Genomic DNA, 18062 nt, shown 5'->3' with positions numbered 1-18062 from the left:
GAACCAATGTCATAATCTTTTTCCACACAATATATTTGTGCCAACCCTGTTGCATTTAAAAGGTTCTGGGGTTGAATGAAGGCCAGGGCAAAAATATGCAGTCACCTTTGTTTGAGTAAACCCTTGAAAACACTGTAAATCCTCAGATACAGTTGGCTTAAAGTCACAGCAAATGCTCCAAATGTGAGCAGAGATCTGACATTAAGACCATCTCCTCTCAAATCTTCATCTTCATTGGGAGAACTTACTACAGCACTGCTCTTTTAAAATAGCACTGCAACTGAAGGACAGACCGGCAGGACCAGTCTTTGAGAACACAGCATTTGCATGCGAAGCATTGCGGGTCACATGACCAGTAGTGCAGTCACAAGAAAAAGGGATCTGTTTACACTTGCCATCCAGACGCTCCAAGACAGAGTATTTCAGCCTGGCTGCAGAGCTCCAGAAAAGTAAGACACATTCTTTATAAGCTCCTCTCTCTCTCTCTCTCTGTCTCTGCTTTAGTGTTCAGAGTCTTTATGCTTTATAAATCCTGTCTGGAAAGACTCGGTCATTGTGGTGGGTGTGTCACTAACCTCTACACTTCAACAGACCGACTGACAGAGCTGTTTCATACAGTTAATAATACAGAGAACATGCACAGCTGTTAGGCTGCAGTCTAAGTCTACGCATGCCATGGTTATGATATGAAGTAGCCTATCTAGAATTATTTGCATAAACATACCTCACGTGTGTGACTAACTCTAACTTGAGACCGAAAAATACCTCTACAGCAATAACTGATCTAATAAATGAATGTTTGAGCGTTTTGAATTCCAGTCAACTCTATACTGTTTATATGGTGAGGCAGTAACAGCTCGTCACGTCTATAAGCAGTGGGTTGTTCTTCTGGTTTTGTGTTGAGGTGTGATCCGTCGGTGTGACAGCTCACATGCCACAGTTGTGAGGAACGTCAGTACATTTATGTGTTCATAACTGTCTCATAATGCCTCTAAATCTAGTTTTTGATGTAAAGATGTGTAGACCGATGTTTCTTAAAAGTGTCACTGGCTGCTTTACCGTACAGGATTTTAATAATGTTCTTCACTGTATAAGACTGGTTTTGTGGTCCAGGGTCACAAATTTACTTTTTGTCTTTTGGATAATTAGCTGTAAATTTGAAGCACAGGTGGTCTTTTGTTCATCAACACTCACCTCCACACCAAGACAAACACAACTGCAAAGGGAGGGAGGGCTTCACTTCTGCAGTTCTCTGCCTGTCTGTGATGTGCCGATCAATGTGTGCTATACTGCTGTGCTGCACTGAGACGTGGAGAAACAGAGGAGAGAAAGGCATTGGAACTCGACAGAGTCTCAATATTTCCCGACCTGACCTGATATTTTGATTTTTTATTTGTTTGACAGTTTGCTGTGCGCAAACAGAAACACACACATACATATATTCATTTATTAAAAAAAAACAAAAAAAAAACAATAAAAAGGCACTTTCTCTCGAGGAAGAAAAAGGGCAGGTGCTCAAGCCCCCTGTGATGTCTATGTGTGCACGTGCCTGCTCCCAACTGTTTACGTCCACTTAAGACATAAACTGTGTTTAAGTGAACACTCTCCAAGCCGGCCATTTTGACATATTTTGTGTGTGTGTTGGATCGCTTGGACATGCACCCGAAGTCCAAAGTGTAATTTGCTTGTTGCGGTCCGTATTGGAGAGCGCGCACACATTTTAGCCTGGGGAACAGCGTCTCTTGTGCGGATTATTGAGCTTTCAACGTTTTATTATCAAACATGCCCCGCAATTTAGCAACAGTAAAAACGCCATTTTACAAAACTCACAGATTGTGCTGATTCTGACGTTAAGTTGGGGTTTTTGGGAGGAACGCATGCGCACCGCTGTTAAGGGAAGGAAGTTGCGCTAGACAAAATGTTTTTAACAGTTTTACCTCATATCTTCTTTTTTTATAATCCTTAGAAGCCAAAATCGAAATAAATAATAAAATTAGCTTAATATCACAGCCACAGGTCTAAAGTCTAAGTAGACGTTTGAATGTTTAGTTAACTCCTCTATCATAATTAAACTATATATATATATATATATATATATATATGCCTATACATATATGTATGTATGTATAGTAAATTAAAAACAATGAGAGTGTGCCAAAAAAGAAAAAAACTATTGTAATGACTTCTATTTTAGAGAGGTCGGGATGAATTTCGCGAGAAATAAAGGTGCGTTCACACCATATCGTAATTACAGTGTTTACGAGATTCCAACTTCTAAAAAGCGTTCACGTCCTTGTAGATTTCGTAATTATAACTTGTGAATTGGGAGTTTTCTGAGAGCTACAACTGAGAGCTAACCTCATTCATTAGGCGCTCTGTTTAGGCACTGATAGTGCGATAGTTCCGAGTCCAAGCGTGAGAACAGCTCCAAGTAGAACCTCACGTGTTGTCATCTCGAAATCAAGAAGTATTCGACTTGAAGCGGCGCTGCGCAGACCGATCGGTGTATGACATCAAAGTACCACGAGAGCGATTCGAAAGCGTCTCAGATTGCGTATGTAACCATGGTTCCCTGAGAAGGGAACGAGACACTGCGTCCTCTAGGGGTCGCTATGGGGAACGCCTTCAGCATGTCAAGAACTGACTCGACAGATCTTTGGTAGCAAGACCCTGCTCAGAAATGTATCAACAGGGATACATAGGTTGAGTGGAGCCCAAGGTGAAAACCGGGGCCTAACCAACTCAGAGAAAGGAAACGAGGCTGACAGTGAGTAACCCTTACCATACAGGACTCTAGAAAGTGCACAGAATGCCTAGCATGCACACTTACCACAATGTGGATTTTAGAAAGTACACAGAAGCTCAGCGTGTGCACTTACCATAGCATGGATTTAGAAACACCATTAGTAAAGGGTATCAAAAACTCTCACTTAGACAGGCCTAGGACCCTACGTGACTGTGGCATGCTCAAGGAGTGAGTATTAATTCAGCGGGAGGCCACGTGCTCAGAGTGCATGTACCGAGAGGGGGACACTAACACCCGACTGGGAAGCAGTGTGCTCATAGATAACCCTCCAGGGTGAGGGGAGCACTGCTGAGCTCACCAAGAGAGCAGCCTAAGAGGAAGGCAGAGTCCTGATGTGCTACCCAGCGAAGCCCACAGAGTGAAAGATTCGACTTTCAAATGAGAGGGAATCAGAAGTGAGCAGTGTGCTTACAAGAGACCCCTTCCATGGTGAGGGGAGCACAGCTAGCTCACTCAACAAGCAACCCGCATTGAGCAGCAGCCTCAGTTCTGACTGAGGCTTCTGCCTCCCTCCCCGCCAGGGAGGCAGAAGATGGCCCAGCAACCTGGCATGACTGCTATTCGGAGCTCAAAGGAGCAGAGGCCCACAGGGAGGCAGAAAGAGGCCTAACAACCTGAGGCTGCTGCTCAATGGAGCTCCAAAGAGCGGAAAACCCAATGAGAGAAGACCTCAGACACTCAATTGGGAAAGGCATGCTCAAAGGTAACCCTCTAAGGTGAGGGGAGCACTGCTAAACTCATCAACAAAGAGAGCAGCCTAACAGGGAGGTAGAGAGAGGCCTAACAACCTGAGGCTGCTGCTCAATCTAGCTCCGAGCGGCGTGCTCTCAAGAAACCCTTCATGGTGAGGGGAGCACAGCTAGCTCACTCAGCAAGCAACCCGCCAGGGAGGCAGAAGATGGCCCAGCAACCTGGCATGACTGCTATTCGGAGCTCAAAGGAGCAGAGGCCCAACTCCAAAAATAGGAAGGGGACTCAGATGCTCAAACTGGGAGCAGCGTGCTCTAGGTGAGGGGAGCACTGCTAAGCTCGACCAACAAAGAGAGCAGCCTAACAGGGAGGCAGAAAGAGGCCTAACAACCTGAGGCTGCTGCTCAATCTAGCTCCAAGGAGCGGAGGACCCGATGAGAGGAGACGTCAGATGCTCAATTGGGAGTGGCGTGCTCAAAGGTAACCCTCTAAGGTAAGGGGAGCACTGCTAAACTCACCAACAAAGAGAGCAGCCTAACAGGGAGGCAGAGAGAGGCCTAACAACCTGAGTCTGCTGCTCAATGGAGCTCCAAAAGCATAGGACCTGCTTTTCCATGAGAGGAGGCCTCAGACGCTCAATTGGGAGTGGCATGCTCAAAGGTAACCCTCCGAGGTGAGGGGAGCACTGCTAGGCTCGACCAAATAGGGGCAACCAATTAGGGAGGCAGCAAGCGGCCAAACTAACTGATGTCGCTGCCACAGAGCTCAAAGAGCGGAGGGCTCGACCCTTAGCTAAGGGAGAGGAACCCAGCTCGACCGAAGCGATCAATAGCCCAGGGGAAAAGTACCTATCTCTCAAGTAGAGAGAAGGACTCACATAATCTGCCCAGGACTGGCGAGCTCATAAAAGCCCCCCCCGCAGTGAGGGGAGCACAGCCATGTCCGGGGAGCAGATTGACCGCAACTGGTACATCAGAAATGGGATCCAGCTGAAAAGGGGATCGCACATTTCAACAGGGTCCCAGCATAGCATAACTGGACGGGCCTACTCAGCACAACTCGGTATCATTCATATGGAGTTCTCGGGAGCAGCGCGGCCCTCAAAGCACAAACTGGGAGCAATACGCTCATAGCTAACCCTCGCAGTGAGGGGAGCATTTCTCAGCTCAACCAGAAGGCAACGCTAGATTAGAAGAGCAGTCTAGTAGGGCCCAATGAGAGACCATCAACTGATGCAGCTGAACACAGTCTCATGATCTCGATCCGTCTCGGTCCCGTTTAACCAGACCCGAAGTCTTGGCCTCCGTAAACTTCTCGACCACCGTCTCGACAGAAGTGCCAAAAAAGCTCAGAAGGGGAAACTGGCACATCAAGGAGAAAGCCCTTTTCTCTCGTCCCGATATCCGCCAGGTTCACCCACAGATGCCTCTCCATAACCACCATGGCCGCCATAGATCTGCCAATGGCAGTGGCGGTCTGCTTAGTGGCATGGAGATCTGTGGTGCGACGCAACTCAGCCATCTCATCAGGGGATAAGCCCTGGCTTTTATCCAGGTTTTCCAACAGGTCAGCCTGATAAGCCTGAAGCACCATGGCGGTGTGCAATGAAGCTGCAGCCTGACCTGTTGCTGCATACGCCCTGCCATTCAAACGAAATGTATATCGAAGGGGTTTGGAATGCAGGGAGGGAGCCTTAAGAGAAGATGTCTCACCCACAGAGAGATAACTGGCTAGCATCTCTTCAATAGGGGGCATCTTCTCATAACCGTTCTCACACATCCGCTCAGTATCGGCATGCGAAATGAAAACTGAGTTTTCCAAGCCTTCTCGATCCCCAAATGGAGATCAGGAAAAAATGGAAGGCTCACTTGAGCTGGAGGGTTATGACCAGAAAGATAACGCTCATCGAGGCGGCCTCGAGGCACCACTTTCTCAACCCACTTCCACGGCAAGTAAAGCCTCGCAGTGGCGCGTTCCATAACCTCAAGCAACTCAGCGTACGCAGAGCAGGAGGAATGAGAGGATTCAGTCTCAACCTCATAACACAAATCCAAACCTTCAAACTAAATTCACAGAACCCCTGACTCTTCTGGCAAATTCAAACAATCGCTTTAAAACCACTTCACCTGCACTCAAAATCAAACAAAGCTTTCAAATCATACACACATTAGTCAATAATATACACACTACAGATCATTCATTAGACACTACATCAAAAAAATGGAGAACACAGTGTTCAGTGCATGTAGTTACAAAAAACCTGTTTATTGTATTATAATTTGCAATAAACACACACACAAGCAAAATAAATCACACCTAAGTTTGACAAGAAAGCATGTTTATGTCACCACAGGCAAGTTCTTCCACCCTAACGTGGTAGTCTTGCAATTCTACACAAGATTCCTTTCAATTCTTCTTTTGCTGTTCTTTTGAACTTTCCAACTGATTATGGTGGCCGCAGAGAATCTGCTCACATTAGGTTGAGCTCTTTGTCCTGCCTCTGTCATTCCATGCACAGGAACATGGTCTATCACAGTAGCTCGGATTTCATCTAATGACTGTTCTTGGTCTTTCTCTTCCTCGTCCTCCTCTTCCTCCACCTCGTATACTCACTCTTCCGTACCTATCAGATTGATGGATGCACCCGTGCCATCTGTGCACTTTGAACTGGCTTATATTTTGTACATTCACATATTTAGAAACAAATGTGAACAGTTTTGAATTATTGTGTGTAAACGATGACAGCCGTGTTGCAGTTAACTTTAGCTTTCTTGTGTTTAGGGCTTTGCATCACAAGTTTATCACAGTGCAAATTGCATTTTAGTGAGTGAGAATGTGTTTAGAGTTTTGTAAAAAGAGTGCATGAGATCTGCAAACAGTGTCTAAACTGCCTGAACTTGTTTCATGTTTTGCAGAAAGAGGGATTTATTTGACAAATTGGTTTAGGCTATTGTGAATTTGGTTCAGAGAATGGGGTTTAGTGTCTTAGCAAATGTGAAAAACTGTAATAGGAGTTCAGATAAGAATGAATGAGTGATGGACTTCAAATCAAGAAGAATAGTAGTTTTTCCACTCTTTATCTGGACTAATCTTTGTTTTTTACTGCTCTTATAGGATAATCTCTCACATAACAGACAACCATGACAGGTAAGAATTTATCTCCATCTACAATATTTTATGTTTTGAAAAATATTTATTTAGTTAGTTATTTTTATTTATTTTTTATGACACTCACAATTGTTTTTTGAAGTCACCTGATAGAAACTGCCTTCAGTAAATGGTAGAGCTTGTTAAATCAGACTGGTTCAAAACTGTCATGAAACACAATGAGGGCTTCCAAACATGGGCCTCCTAAAGAGGGCCCTGCAGACAGATTGAGACGAACAGCAGCTCTGAACTTTACACACACTTACACACAGGACTGTCACTGGAGTCTGAGAATTAAACTCAATGACAAACACAAATATGGAGAACTAAAGAGCAACTAAACAGTGCCAGTCGACACGAACACACACATGAACGTCTTCATCATTCATCAACATCTGATGGTCTCTGATGACCTCATGTGGACATTCGTTGTACTGCAAGAGCTTCTTTATAGTTCAAAAAGTTGCAATAACATTCCCTGTTAGCTGGGAATGTGAAAGAGAAACTAAAGACGCATACAACTCAATTTTAAAATAATGAATGAATAAATAATAAAAAAATAAGCACATCTTACATATTGAAACTGAACATACACATAGCAAAATATGTGTGAGTGTACTGCCTTAAAGGTGTACATTTAGCATTTTTACATTATCTTACATTATAACTATATATATATATATATATATAAGGAAAATACAATAAATAAAGGAATATATTATATTGGTTGCAGCCACTGTTCACCTGTCATCAGTAGTTCAGGATCAAACCTGTTTGATGAAGCTCTTCAGCATCTTGGCAACAGTTGCCATGGCGAACTCAAGCATTCAGAAGTAACTGAAGGAAAGAGCAGAATCAGTGTGAAGCAGAAATACTGTGGTCAGAAATGGGCTTAGGCTGCTTGAGTAAATCAGCAGTCGCCGTGCTGAAGACAGATGGTAAATGATTTGAGCACAATGTCTGTAGGAAAACATCCGACTCCAGAAGCTATAAGACAGGCTGATAGTACTGAGATCTCAGAGAGTTCATGAGCAGTGATTTCAAATAATAACACAGCCTCTGGTGATTCACATGCTACGTTTGGACTGATTTGAATGTTTCATTGTGTCACAGATAAACTTAAAGATGCTAAGATCGTCTTTGTGGTGGGTAAGTTGAATTGCCTTTACTTTTCACCTTGTCTGCTAACAATCATTCATCAAATGAGGCATGCTTTTGTTAATGCCAACTCATAATCATAAGCAGTGCTGGAGAGAAACGTGTTGTGAAACCAGATCAGCTTTCTGTAGGAATGACAAAAGCATCATAATACACTGTAAAAAGGATTTTTCAAAGTTGTAAACAAAGATTACTTTGTAATTATTTGCGAAATTTTACTAGCAATTTCTGAGTGAAAGCAAATCAGTTTTTTTTTTTTCAGTGTGCATGCATTCAAAACTACACGTTTCAAATAATGCAGTGGTTTTCTGTTCTATTTCTTTGCTGATAAGTGTAAATGTCACATAAACCCCTAGTAAAGCACGCATGTGTCTCTGAGCCATCACTTCTCCTCGTATCAGAGCGGCTCTGATGCTTCTGTGTAAATGAAATGCTGCATCAGAGCTGTTGTCATGGATACTGGCATTCATATTACATGAGAATCAACACAGATGGCAAGATTTTGTCAAATAGCTTTCAATGGATTTACAAATACCTAATAACACCTCGTCATGTTCACATGCTGCTTATGTGCCGCCTTTGTGTGCCAAAGCAACGTAAACAGAAAAAAGTAACATAACTAAAAACAGTATTATCGGGACTGTATTTAAAGCAACGTGCTCTTTAACACTGTTTATCCATTTCAAAAGTCCATTGTATTTCAATACTACTGGCCAAAGGTTTGAAATAATTACGATTTTAAAACGTTTCTGCTCACCAAGGTTGCATTTGTTTAAAAATACAATAAAAACTATAAAATATTAGCTGTTTTCCAATGTGAATATATTGTGAAATGTAATTTATTCCTTTGATCAAAGCTGAATTTTCAGCATCATTGCTCCAGTCTTTTTCTGAAGCATTTCTGATTATTATCAATGTTGAAAACAGTTGTGCTGCCCAATATTTTTGTGGAAACCGTGATACATTTTGGATTCTTTGATGAATAGAAAGTTCAAAAGAACAGCATTTATTTGAAATATAAATCTTTTGTAACACTATAAATGCCTTCACTGTCACTTTTAATCAGTTTACTGCATCCTTGCTGAATAGAAGTATTACTTTACTTTTTTTCTTTAAAAATCTTATGTCGCATATCACAATTTTCACAAAAATATTTGACAGCACAACTGTTTTCAACATTTATAATAATCAGAAATGTTTCTTGAGCATCAAATCAGCATATTAGAATGATTTCTGAAGAATCATGTGACACTGAAGACTGGAGTAATCATGCTGAAAATTCAGATTTGATCAGAGAAATAAATTACATTTTAACATATATTCACATAGAAAACATCTATTTTAAATTGTAATAATATTTAACATTTTTTACTGTATTTTTGATCAAATAAATGCAGCCTTAGTGCGCAGATGACCTCTTTCAAAACAACTTATAACAAATCTTAATAGTTCCACATTGTGCTGAAATCAAAGTGTTCTTCTTATGTCAGGTGGCCCCGGCTCTGGAAAAGGCACCCAGTGTGAGAAGATTGTGGCAAAGTATGGCTACACTCACCTGTCCTCAGGTGACCTGCTGCGTGCGGAGGTGGCATCCGGCTCAGAGAGGGGCAAACAGCTCCAGGCCATCATGCAGAAGGGAGAACTCGTGCCTTTGGTCAGTCCAATCACCCTTCACATCCTGGATAAAAGCATTTCTCAGTCCTGACGTCACTCCCCGCTAGCATGAGCTGATAAATGAACTCTGGTCATTCTGATGCTGCTCTGGTTTCTGCAGGACACAGTTCTGGACATGATCAAAGAAGCCATGATCGCCAAGGCTGACGTCTCAAAGGGCTACCTGATCGACGGATACCCTCGTGAGGTCAAACAGGGAGAGGAGTTTGAGAAGAAGGTATAAAGAACAACATCACACAAACCACACCAACTCAAAGACAATATACATGTCAATCTCAGCAAATGGTGTCATTTATGGCTGGATTTCAGGACTGAAATCATTTCATCTGAAGTGAATATTGCTGAACTGTGAATTTCAGAGCAGATGTAATCGCCATTAGTGCTCAACAATGGGTGACTTCATTGTCCGATTCTTAAACTGTTACCTCTAATCCTAAATATGTGCATACAGTAAAGCATTGACAGTTATTTACCATTAATATAAAGCCAAACCCAAAACCCTTACATTATTTCATTATTTGGAATTCATCTACTTTTTAAAATTTGAATTGAGTATATGAGTGATAATTGAATTGAGTCTTGTAATAAACCACACAATATAAGATAATTTAGCAGTTTTTTTTTTTGCATGTAAAAATACACCAGAATTTAAAAGTTTGCTGGTAATAAGAGCTTTTTTTTGCAAGAAATAATACTTTTATTCATCAAGGACACATTCAATTGATCAAAAGTGATAGTAAAGACATTTATAATGTTACAAAATATTTCTATTTCACATAAAAGCTCTCCTTTTGAACTTTCTATTCATCTGTGAATCTTGAAAAATAAAATGTATCACGGTTTCCACTAAAATATTCAGCACAACTGTTTTCAAAATCGATAATTTCTTGAGCAGCGAATCAGTACATTAAAAGGATTTCTGAAGGATCACTTGACACTGAAGACTGGAGTAATGATGCTGAAAATTCAGCTTTAATCTCAGCAATAAATTACATTTTAAAATATATTCACATAGAAAACATCTATTTTAAATTGTAATAATAGTACACAATTTTTACTTTATTTTTGCTCAAATAAATGCAGCCTTGGTGAGCAGAAGAGACTTCTTTCAAAAACATTGATAAAGTCCTAGTGTAAATAAAACAACTACATAGTTAAAGTATTCTTATTTGAAAAATAACAACATTTACGTCCAATTAAATTCTATTTATAAAACGGATAGTTCCGTCCTTGATTCTGATTGGTTGAGCCACATTCGAAGCTGTTGTAAATTACTCTACAAACATACACCTTTGTTTACTTTGTGTGTTGCTTAGCAACCACTTTGTTGCAACCACAACTGTTTCTGAGGAACTACATTGTTTGGTGGAAGAATACTGTTTTTATTAATATCATTACACTTTATTTGCTCTGTTTTATTTTGTGAAACCTAACTACGTATATGGATTAACCGTTTTATAAAAGCAATAAGCCCCGTGAAGCCGTGGTTTACAGTGAATTTATAACAGCTAAGGGGCGTTGTTAGGCACGAAGCGGAGTGACTAAAACCTGTTATAGCTGTTATAAATTCACTGTAAACCACGGCTTCTTGGGGCTTATTGCTTTAATAACCCATTAAAGAATGCTGAAAATTTCAGGTAAAAAGCAAATGTTGAAAAATATGAAATTATGGTTTTATTTCACATTCGTGTCCAGTACAAAACAACAGTGTAATCAATGAAAACATACGAGTAAGTTCAGTATGCTGTTAATTACGTATATAAGTAGTAAATCACAAGCCACAAATCTCCCGAATGACCTGTACCTACAAGCACACACATAATCTGGTTATCAAAACTCAAAAACTCCATGAGAAGTCATTCAGACCTCTCTGTCTGTCAGATCGGCGCTCCAGCTCTGCTGCTGTATGTCGACGCTAAAGCCGAGACCATGGTGAAGAGGCTGGTGAAGCGCGGAGAGACCAGCGGCCGTGCAGACGACAACGAGGAGACCATTAAGAAGCGTCTGGATCTCTATTACAAAGCCACTGAGCCCGTCATCGCTTACTATGAGAAGCGCAGCATTGTTAGGAAGGTGAGCAGAAACACTGACAGAAATATGATGCTTCTGTCCAACATGACATCGGTTCTCTCTTTAACTCCATGATTTCTCTCTCTTCCTCCAGATTAACTCTGAGCTGCCGGTGGATGAGGTATTTGCTATTGTTGAAAAAGCTATTGATGAGCTGAAGTAAAAAGCACTTGACAACAAACTCTTGTTTGGGTGATTCTTTTGCCTTTTCTCTCATATAATACTGTACTCATCATTGCTGCCTTAACAGAAAATCCAACCTGAGACTAAATCCATCAGGTCTCTCAGCTGGATTGTGTGTTTGACTAGTAATACCTTAGCAACCAACCAGAATACCTTAGCAACTGTCTTTCAAACTGTCACGCATTCCACAGGCTGTATAAAACATTCAAACTTCATAACTTTCTTCAACTACATAGGGATTCGGTAACCTTCAGACTTTTTAAAGCTGTTTTAAACTTTTATGTACGGTTTTGTCAAGCTTACATTCGAATGCCTTTTCTCTCTGTGTGTTCATTGCCAATGGTCACACTGATCGAGACTTTAATCAAATACTACCTTCACAAGTTCTCCTCCTTTAGTGCTCCAGATTGAAAATAATTTTTACACTTTATACGTTATTATAAAAGAGATAGATCCGGTCCTTGATTATGTCTGTCTGAGGTGTGCTCAAAGCCATTGTGAAATACTTATTACTGCCGCGTAAGAAAATCATGCTTTGCTAAGTCATAATAATTAAGTCATAATTATAACACAAACACTCAAAATTATTACATGCTAAATCTAATTTTTGAGATTAAAAAAGGCAAAAAAAATCTATATTTATGTCATCATTTAGAATTTTTAAATGTCATAATTATAACGTAGTATGTCATAACTGTGACTTTTTATCTCATAATTAAGATTTTTTAATGTCATTTTGACTTGGTACTGTATGTCACAATTACAACTTTTTAAAGTCATAATTTCGGCTTTTCATCTCATAATGACTTAGTATGTCATAATTTTGGAACTTTGTAGAAATCGACGCGTTTCAGAAAGGTGGGACATAGAGAAGAAACAATAATGTACAGTATGTGGAAAATAATGTGTTTTTTTAACCTTAAACCGCATAAACACATTTCATTACACCAAATACACAAAATAATGTTCTTTTTAGCAGCATCATATGACCCCTTTAAAAGTCATTATTATAGGATGAAAAGTCAAAATTATGACATATGTTGAAATTTTAACAAAAATAATAATTATATTATATTATATTATTTATAATAAATAATAATTATGACAAATACTTAAAATTATGCTAAATCGAAATTTCGAGTTAAAAAGGCAAAAAAATACTATTATTATCATCATTTTAATCTTACAATTATGACTTAGTATGTCATGATTTAAACTTCTGAAGTCATAATTTCAACTTTTTATCTCATAATAATCACTTTTTATGATTTTTCGCCAAAAGTTTCTCCATACAGGAATTGCATTTTAACAATAACTGATAAACCGTTACAGACAGGCCAACTGTGAGCTCCGAGGTTGTTAATCGGTGGTATATGCTTTTGTTGATGTCATCCGTTGGCATTATTTTTTTTAAATAATTGTGTTAACAGTTGAATTTGTGGTGGAAAAACTACATTACCCATGATGCTGTGCAGAAAATTCCACAAACCAGGTAGTCATGGAGCGCAAATTGTACCAAAAGAGTCTGCCTTAATATGCTGTCAAAATACTAAAATATTTGTATATAAATAAACTTAAAGATACAAATATTGTTACTATAGATATAATCAGCAACTTTAATAGTTTTTATTTCTCCATTGTCTGATTTTGAAATACGTTTTTGCTTCAAATCAAAGTTTGTAATGTGATTTAGATAAATAATTATAATTGAATTTAAATAATTGAATTTAATATAATTTAAATAGATTTTTGCTGCTGTGTGTTTTTTATGAAATCTTCCCAGCTATATGTAGTAATCGTTCTATTAAACCGATGCACCCTGTGAAACCGTGGTTTGCAGTGATTTTAGAACAGCTCGACATCAATCCTAACAACAACCTGTAGCTCTTCTAAAATCACTGTGAAGCAGCAGGGCTTAGCCAAGCACTAAAATTGAAATAAGAATAAATTAAAGCTAAACAGAAAAGGTAATATATACAGTGTATATATATGACAAAAGCACATAAGAAAATTAATTAAATTACATTTAAATTAAAATGTTAATGAAACTGAAAATACTCAAATGAAAGTTAATGAAATATTCATAAATACTTAATTAGTATGCAAATAATACTAAAATAACACTTCTTCTTACATACTTTATTTTTATGCAAATGATTCTTTAATTCTTTTGGGCATGAACTAGTTCCTCACAAGTTCACCCACATGCAGAACCCAACAGTGTGAGAGAGATCCAGTGTTATTTTAGAATCATTAAGATACTGTTAGTTATTCATATTTTTTAATTTGTTTTTATCTTTACATTTTACATTTTCATTATCATTTTTTTTTTTTAAATGTGATTTTGTTGTGCTTTTCTCATTTTTATTATTCTTTTAATGTCTATATAATTTTTATTCACTTTTTTAGTTCAAGTTATTTTAGTACATTACACTAAATGGAAATGAGAAATTGTCATGGCAACTCAATGAAATAAAATAGGTATTTACTTACATACTTACATGGATTTAGTTTTATTAACTATTATAACCCGGAGAGATGTGCTGCTGTTCAGCACTGCTCTCTAGTGGACAAACCGCTCACTGGATTCCTGACTCCTGTTTTATAGTTTTCCTCAGTCGCTTTGACACATTTCTCCAAAGTATTGTAATAGCTCTCAACACAATGAACACAGCCATCTGAACACACTCTTACCTTAGCCAAACAACTCAACTTTACTGCAAAACAAAGCATAGCATTTTTTTTTCCTGGTAATGATTTATTAAAAGTAAATGCTTTTATCAAACCTACAGGTGTCTTCTCTATTAATAAACATGTGAATGTTGAATTCATGTTTAATATTTTGGCTGGTTGTGTTGGTCTGGACCAGCATGTCAGCAATGCTCTTGTTCATTTACCTGAATGTTCTCAAACTTTAATTCTGAAAAAATGTTTGGGCATTTAAAGAGCAGAAGTTAGCAGATGGACTATAAATTCTAAACCATTAAATTTCTTGCTCTCTGATATGTTCCTTTTTATAGTTAAAACAAATGTGATAAATGTGTAAAGAATTAGGAAAACTAAATTTCTTGTGTTTTTTTTTTTTTTTACAATCACCACGAACCATTCTAAACTATTCACACAGTTCTCCTAACCATATTTCAGCTGGGCACAGCAGTAAATTCCACATTTAAAGGCACTAAAACTAGCAAAACACCTTATACATTCTCAAATCAACTCATTCTTTATAACATTAGCAAAGCTTGTCACCAAACAAACACACTTTGTCACTCATTAAACGGTGACCTAAAAACACTAACAACAGGTGGCATTATACAATGTTTCCTTATATAAAATTTCTTTACAAAAAAGAATCACAGCTCCCTTCGCTGTAGTATAGGTTACATGATCCATGTTTAAATTACAGCACATGATTATTCCTAAATTTCCACTTTTGTATAAATGGTAACGGAAGACTTATGTTTATGTATGTGTTATGACTTTGTATTATGTTCGATTTTGATCTCAAGTTTAACCATTCTGAAAAGAGTATGTAAGCGTGTGCGAATTGGCCTGTAGGTAAATTGAGTTTTGGCAGTGTTGAATCTGAGTGAGAAAATAATTGATTTCGTTTGAAATATGTAGCCACTGAATGTCAAAGCAATGAAACATGATCCATAGTTTAGCGTACATAGACTGCTGTCGTGCTCAGTGTGTGAAGAATTATGAAAAAGATACTCAAGTATTGAGAATTGAGTCCTATTAAAACAACACAAAACAAACAAACTATATTATCAGTTTGGAACCAACTGAAAATATCCCATATGCACTTGATATAACAGAGTTGTGTTTGGACAAATGGTATGCCAATAATTTTTTATGTTATTATTATTATAAAACATACTTTTGTGCACAGTGTTTAGAGGTGATGATGCATGTGATATATAATTTGTTTGAAATAAATAAAAACTTATGAACTGTTTAGGATAATTACATAGAGTTCTGAACTGTTTTGAGAACATTGAGCTGAGTTTGGAGAAATGTCTCAAATTGATTTAGGAAAAATTGTAATGCAATGATGTAATTTTGCATTTTTTTCTTGTTACATGTTAAAGGGTTAGTTCACCCAAAAATGAAAATTAGGCTGCGTTTTACTCACCCCCGAGGCATCCTCGTTGCGCATGCGCCAGTGATTCTCGTGAAAACCAACGTTTGTTAACAGGATCAAAGGAAGCAAAGTTTCCTTACTTTAGCAAAGGAAAACCCATATCGAAATCCTCTGACATTCTTTTTTACAAATCCTCGTTTTGTACTTTTAATTATTGACCGTTGTTTTGTTTTGATCTCTCCGCTGCATTTCCGCGTGCGTCACTTCTGAGCGGCGCATGCACAAAACTTACCTCATACGTCATTCCCCCGGAACTGCTTCCGTTTACAACAGTGAGCGCAAGCTAGATTCAAGTGATTATTACGTTTTGAATATGGATATTTTTATTACAAAAACGCATCGATTCGCTACAGGAGGCCTTTGTTCACCCCCCGGAGCCGTGTGAGACATTTTTTTATGGATGGGCGCTTTTTATTTAACTTCTTTTGGACTGAAGCAATGCAACACCCGCTGACTGCAATGATAGAGCTTGAAAGATCAAAGACCATTTTTTATATAACTCCGACTGGATTCGTCTGAAAGAAGAAAGTCATATACACCTAAGATGCCTCGGGGGTGAGTAAAATGCTGCCTAATTTTCATTTTTGGGTGAACTAACCCTTTAAGCGTATCTGTTGCTGTAGACTCAAACCAGCATGGGTTTTGAAAGCACAAGATCCAGTTGTTTACCTCCAAAGCTCAAAAACAAGCTGAGCCAAGGCTGCTGAAATCATCACAGGCTCCTCACACTTCATTCGCATGCTTCCCGAGAGCCGAACAACACTTCTCCACAGGTATCCGGCGTATCCTCTGAGGAGCGCTCGTCTGCCTCCGGGAGGAAGAGGAAAACTCGTTCGTCGAACAGGAGGACGTGTCCTTCTGAACAAACGCCTGTAAGTGGGGAGGAAGAGGAAAACTCGTTCGTCGAACAGGAGGACGTGTCCTTCTGAACAAATGCCTGTAAGTGTTTTCATAACGTCGCGGCAGGTTATGTGTGGAATGTCATGTTCTCGCAGACGGATACCTGACTGATGTTTGAAACATCAGGAAGGAAGTGTGTGAGGAGGACATCAGGTCTGCGGATGAAGGTCAAATCCACAACAACATACTGCAGAAAACATGCAGCTTGTTAACTCTTTCCCCGTCAGTGTTTTTTTTTTGAAAGTTGCCAGCATTTTTTTTGTATGAATATCTGAACATGCAATATGTCAAAAGAAAGAACAGAGCCTCTGCTTTTAAACAAAAACCCCTTCTAACCCCTGGCTGTCTGATCTTTGTGAACATCGGTCCCAACTCAGAGCAGCAGAGAGAAAATGTCGCAAATTGAAAGATCTGTTAGACCTGAGTATGTATCAGTCTTTGCTTTCATCTTTCTCTGCTAAAGTCCATGCCAAATCTTCATACAGTCAAACCAATATTTATTCAGACACCTTCAACGTTTCACACATTATCACAGTTTATTCACTATAGTTTAGAAAATGGCAGTGGTGGAAAGAGTACTTAAAATTTGTACTTAAGTACAAGTACTGTTACATTGCTGAAATAATACTCAATTACAAGTAAAAGTACTGGTGTCAAAACAGTACTTAAGTAAAAGTACAAAGTACTCCTCTCAAAAACTACTCCGAGTACTAGTTACTAATTACTTTTTAGCCGGCGATATTTAATGAATTACCAAAAAATATGTGGATAATAGCTACTTTGAACAAAACCCACTTTTATCTTATTGACAAAGTACGTGAATTAGTGGTCATGATACAGAAATGTACCCGTGAACCAGAAGAACTGACTTCAGTGTTGGGATGTATTTCCAAGTGAAACGGAATCTTGAATAGAGTACTAGTTACTAGTTACTTTTTAGCCGGCAATATTTAATGAATTACCAAAAAATATTCATTCATATCAAAGATCTATGTGGATAATAGCTACTTTGAACAAAACCCACTTTTATCTTATTGACAAAGTATGTGAATTAGTCGTCATGATATAGGAATGTCTAACTTCAATACCTTGAAAAATATCAATATTAAACTGACTTCAGTGTTGTGATGTATTTCCAAGTGAAACGGAATCTTGAATAAAGGGCGGGGTTTTATTGTGGTGCACCTCCACTTCACCTCTTGCTCATAGCAGATTCACGGTTGAATAATGGATAAGAATATCTACTTGTTACGTCTGACATCACGCTTCACTGCTTCTGGGTCCTAA

At 38.6% G+C, this 18062-nt stretch overlaps 1 protein-coding gene across 1 annotated transcript; it reads left to right on the top strand.

Annotated features, from left to right (window-relative positions):
* Positions 1-369: 369 nt before the first annotated feature.
* LOC107715674 (adenylate kinase isoenzyme 1-like) lies at positions 370-11726 on the top strand. The gene is made up of 7 exons (XM_016521842.1): positions 370-449; positions 6611-6643; positions 7757-7792; positions 9292-9455; positions 9576-9692; positions 11357-11548; positions 11640-11726. Exons 2-7 carry the CDS (start codon positions 6637-6639, stop codon positions 11706-11708), a joined length of 585 nt encoding a protein of 194 aa, XP_016377328.1. The 5' UTR covers positions 370-449; positions 6611-6636; the 3' UTR covers positions 11709-11726.
* Positions 11727-18062: the final 6336 nt, after the last annotated feature.

Source organism: Sinocyclocheilus rhinocerous, unplaced genomic scaffold (assembly GCF_001515625.1).
Source record: "Sinocyclocheilus rhinocerous isolate Xijiao unplaced genomic scaffold, SAMN03320098_v1.1 scaffold3527, whole genome shotgun sequence".
In the NCBI taxonomy this organism is placed as follows: domain Eukaryota; kingdom Metazoa; phylum Chordata; class Actinopteri; order Cypriniformes; family Cyprinidae; genus Sinocyclocheilus; species Sinocyclocheilus rhinocerous.
Note: the sequence above shows the minus strand (reverse complement) of the source record. Positions and strands in the feature narration are given on the sequence as shown.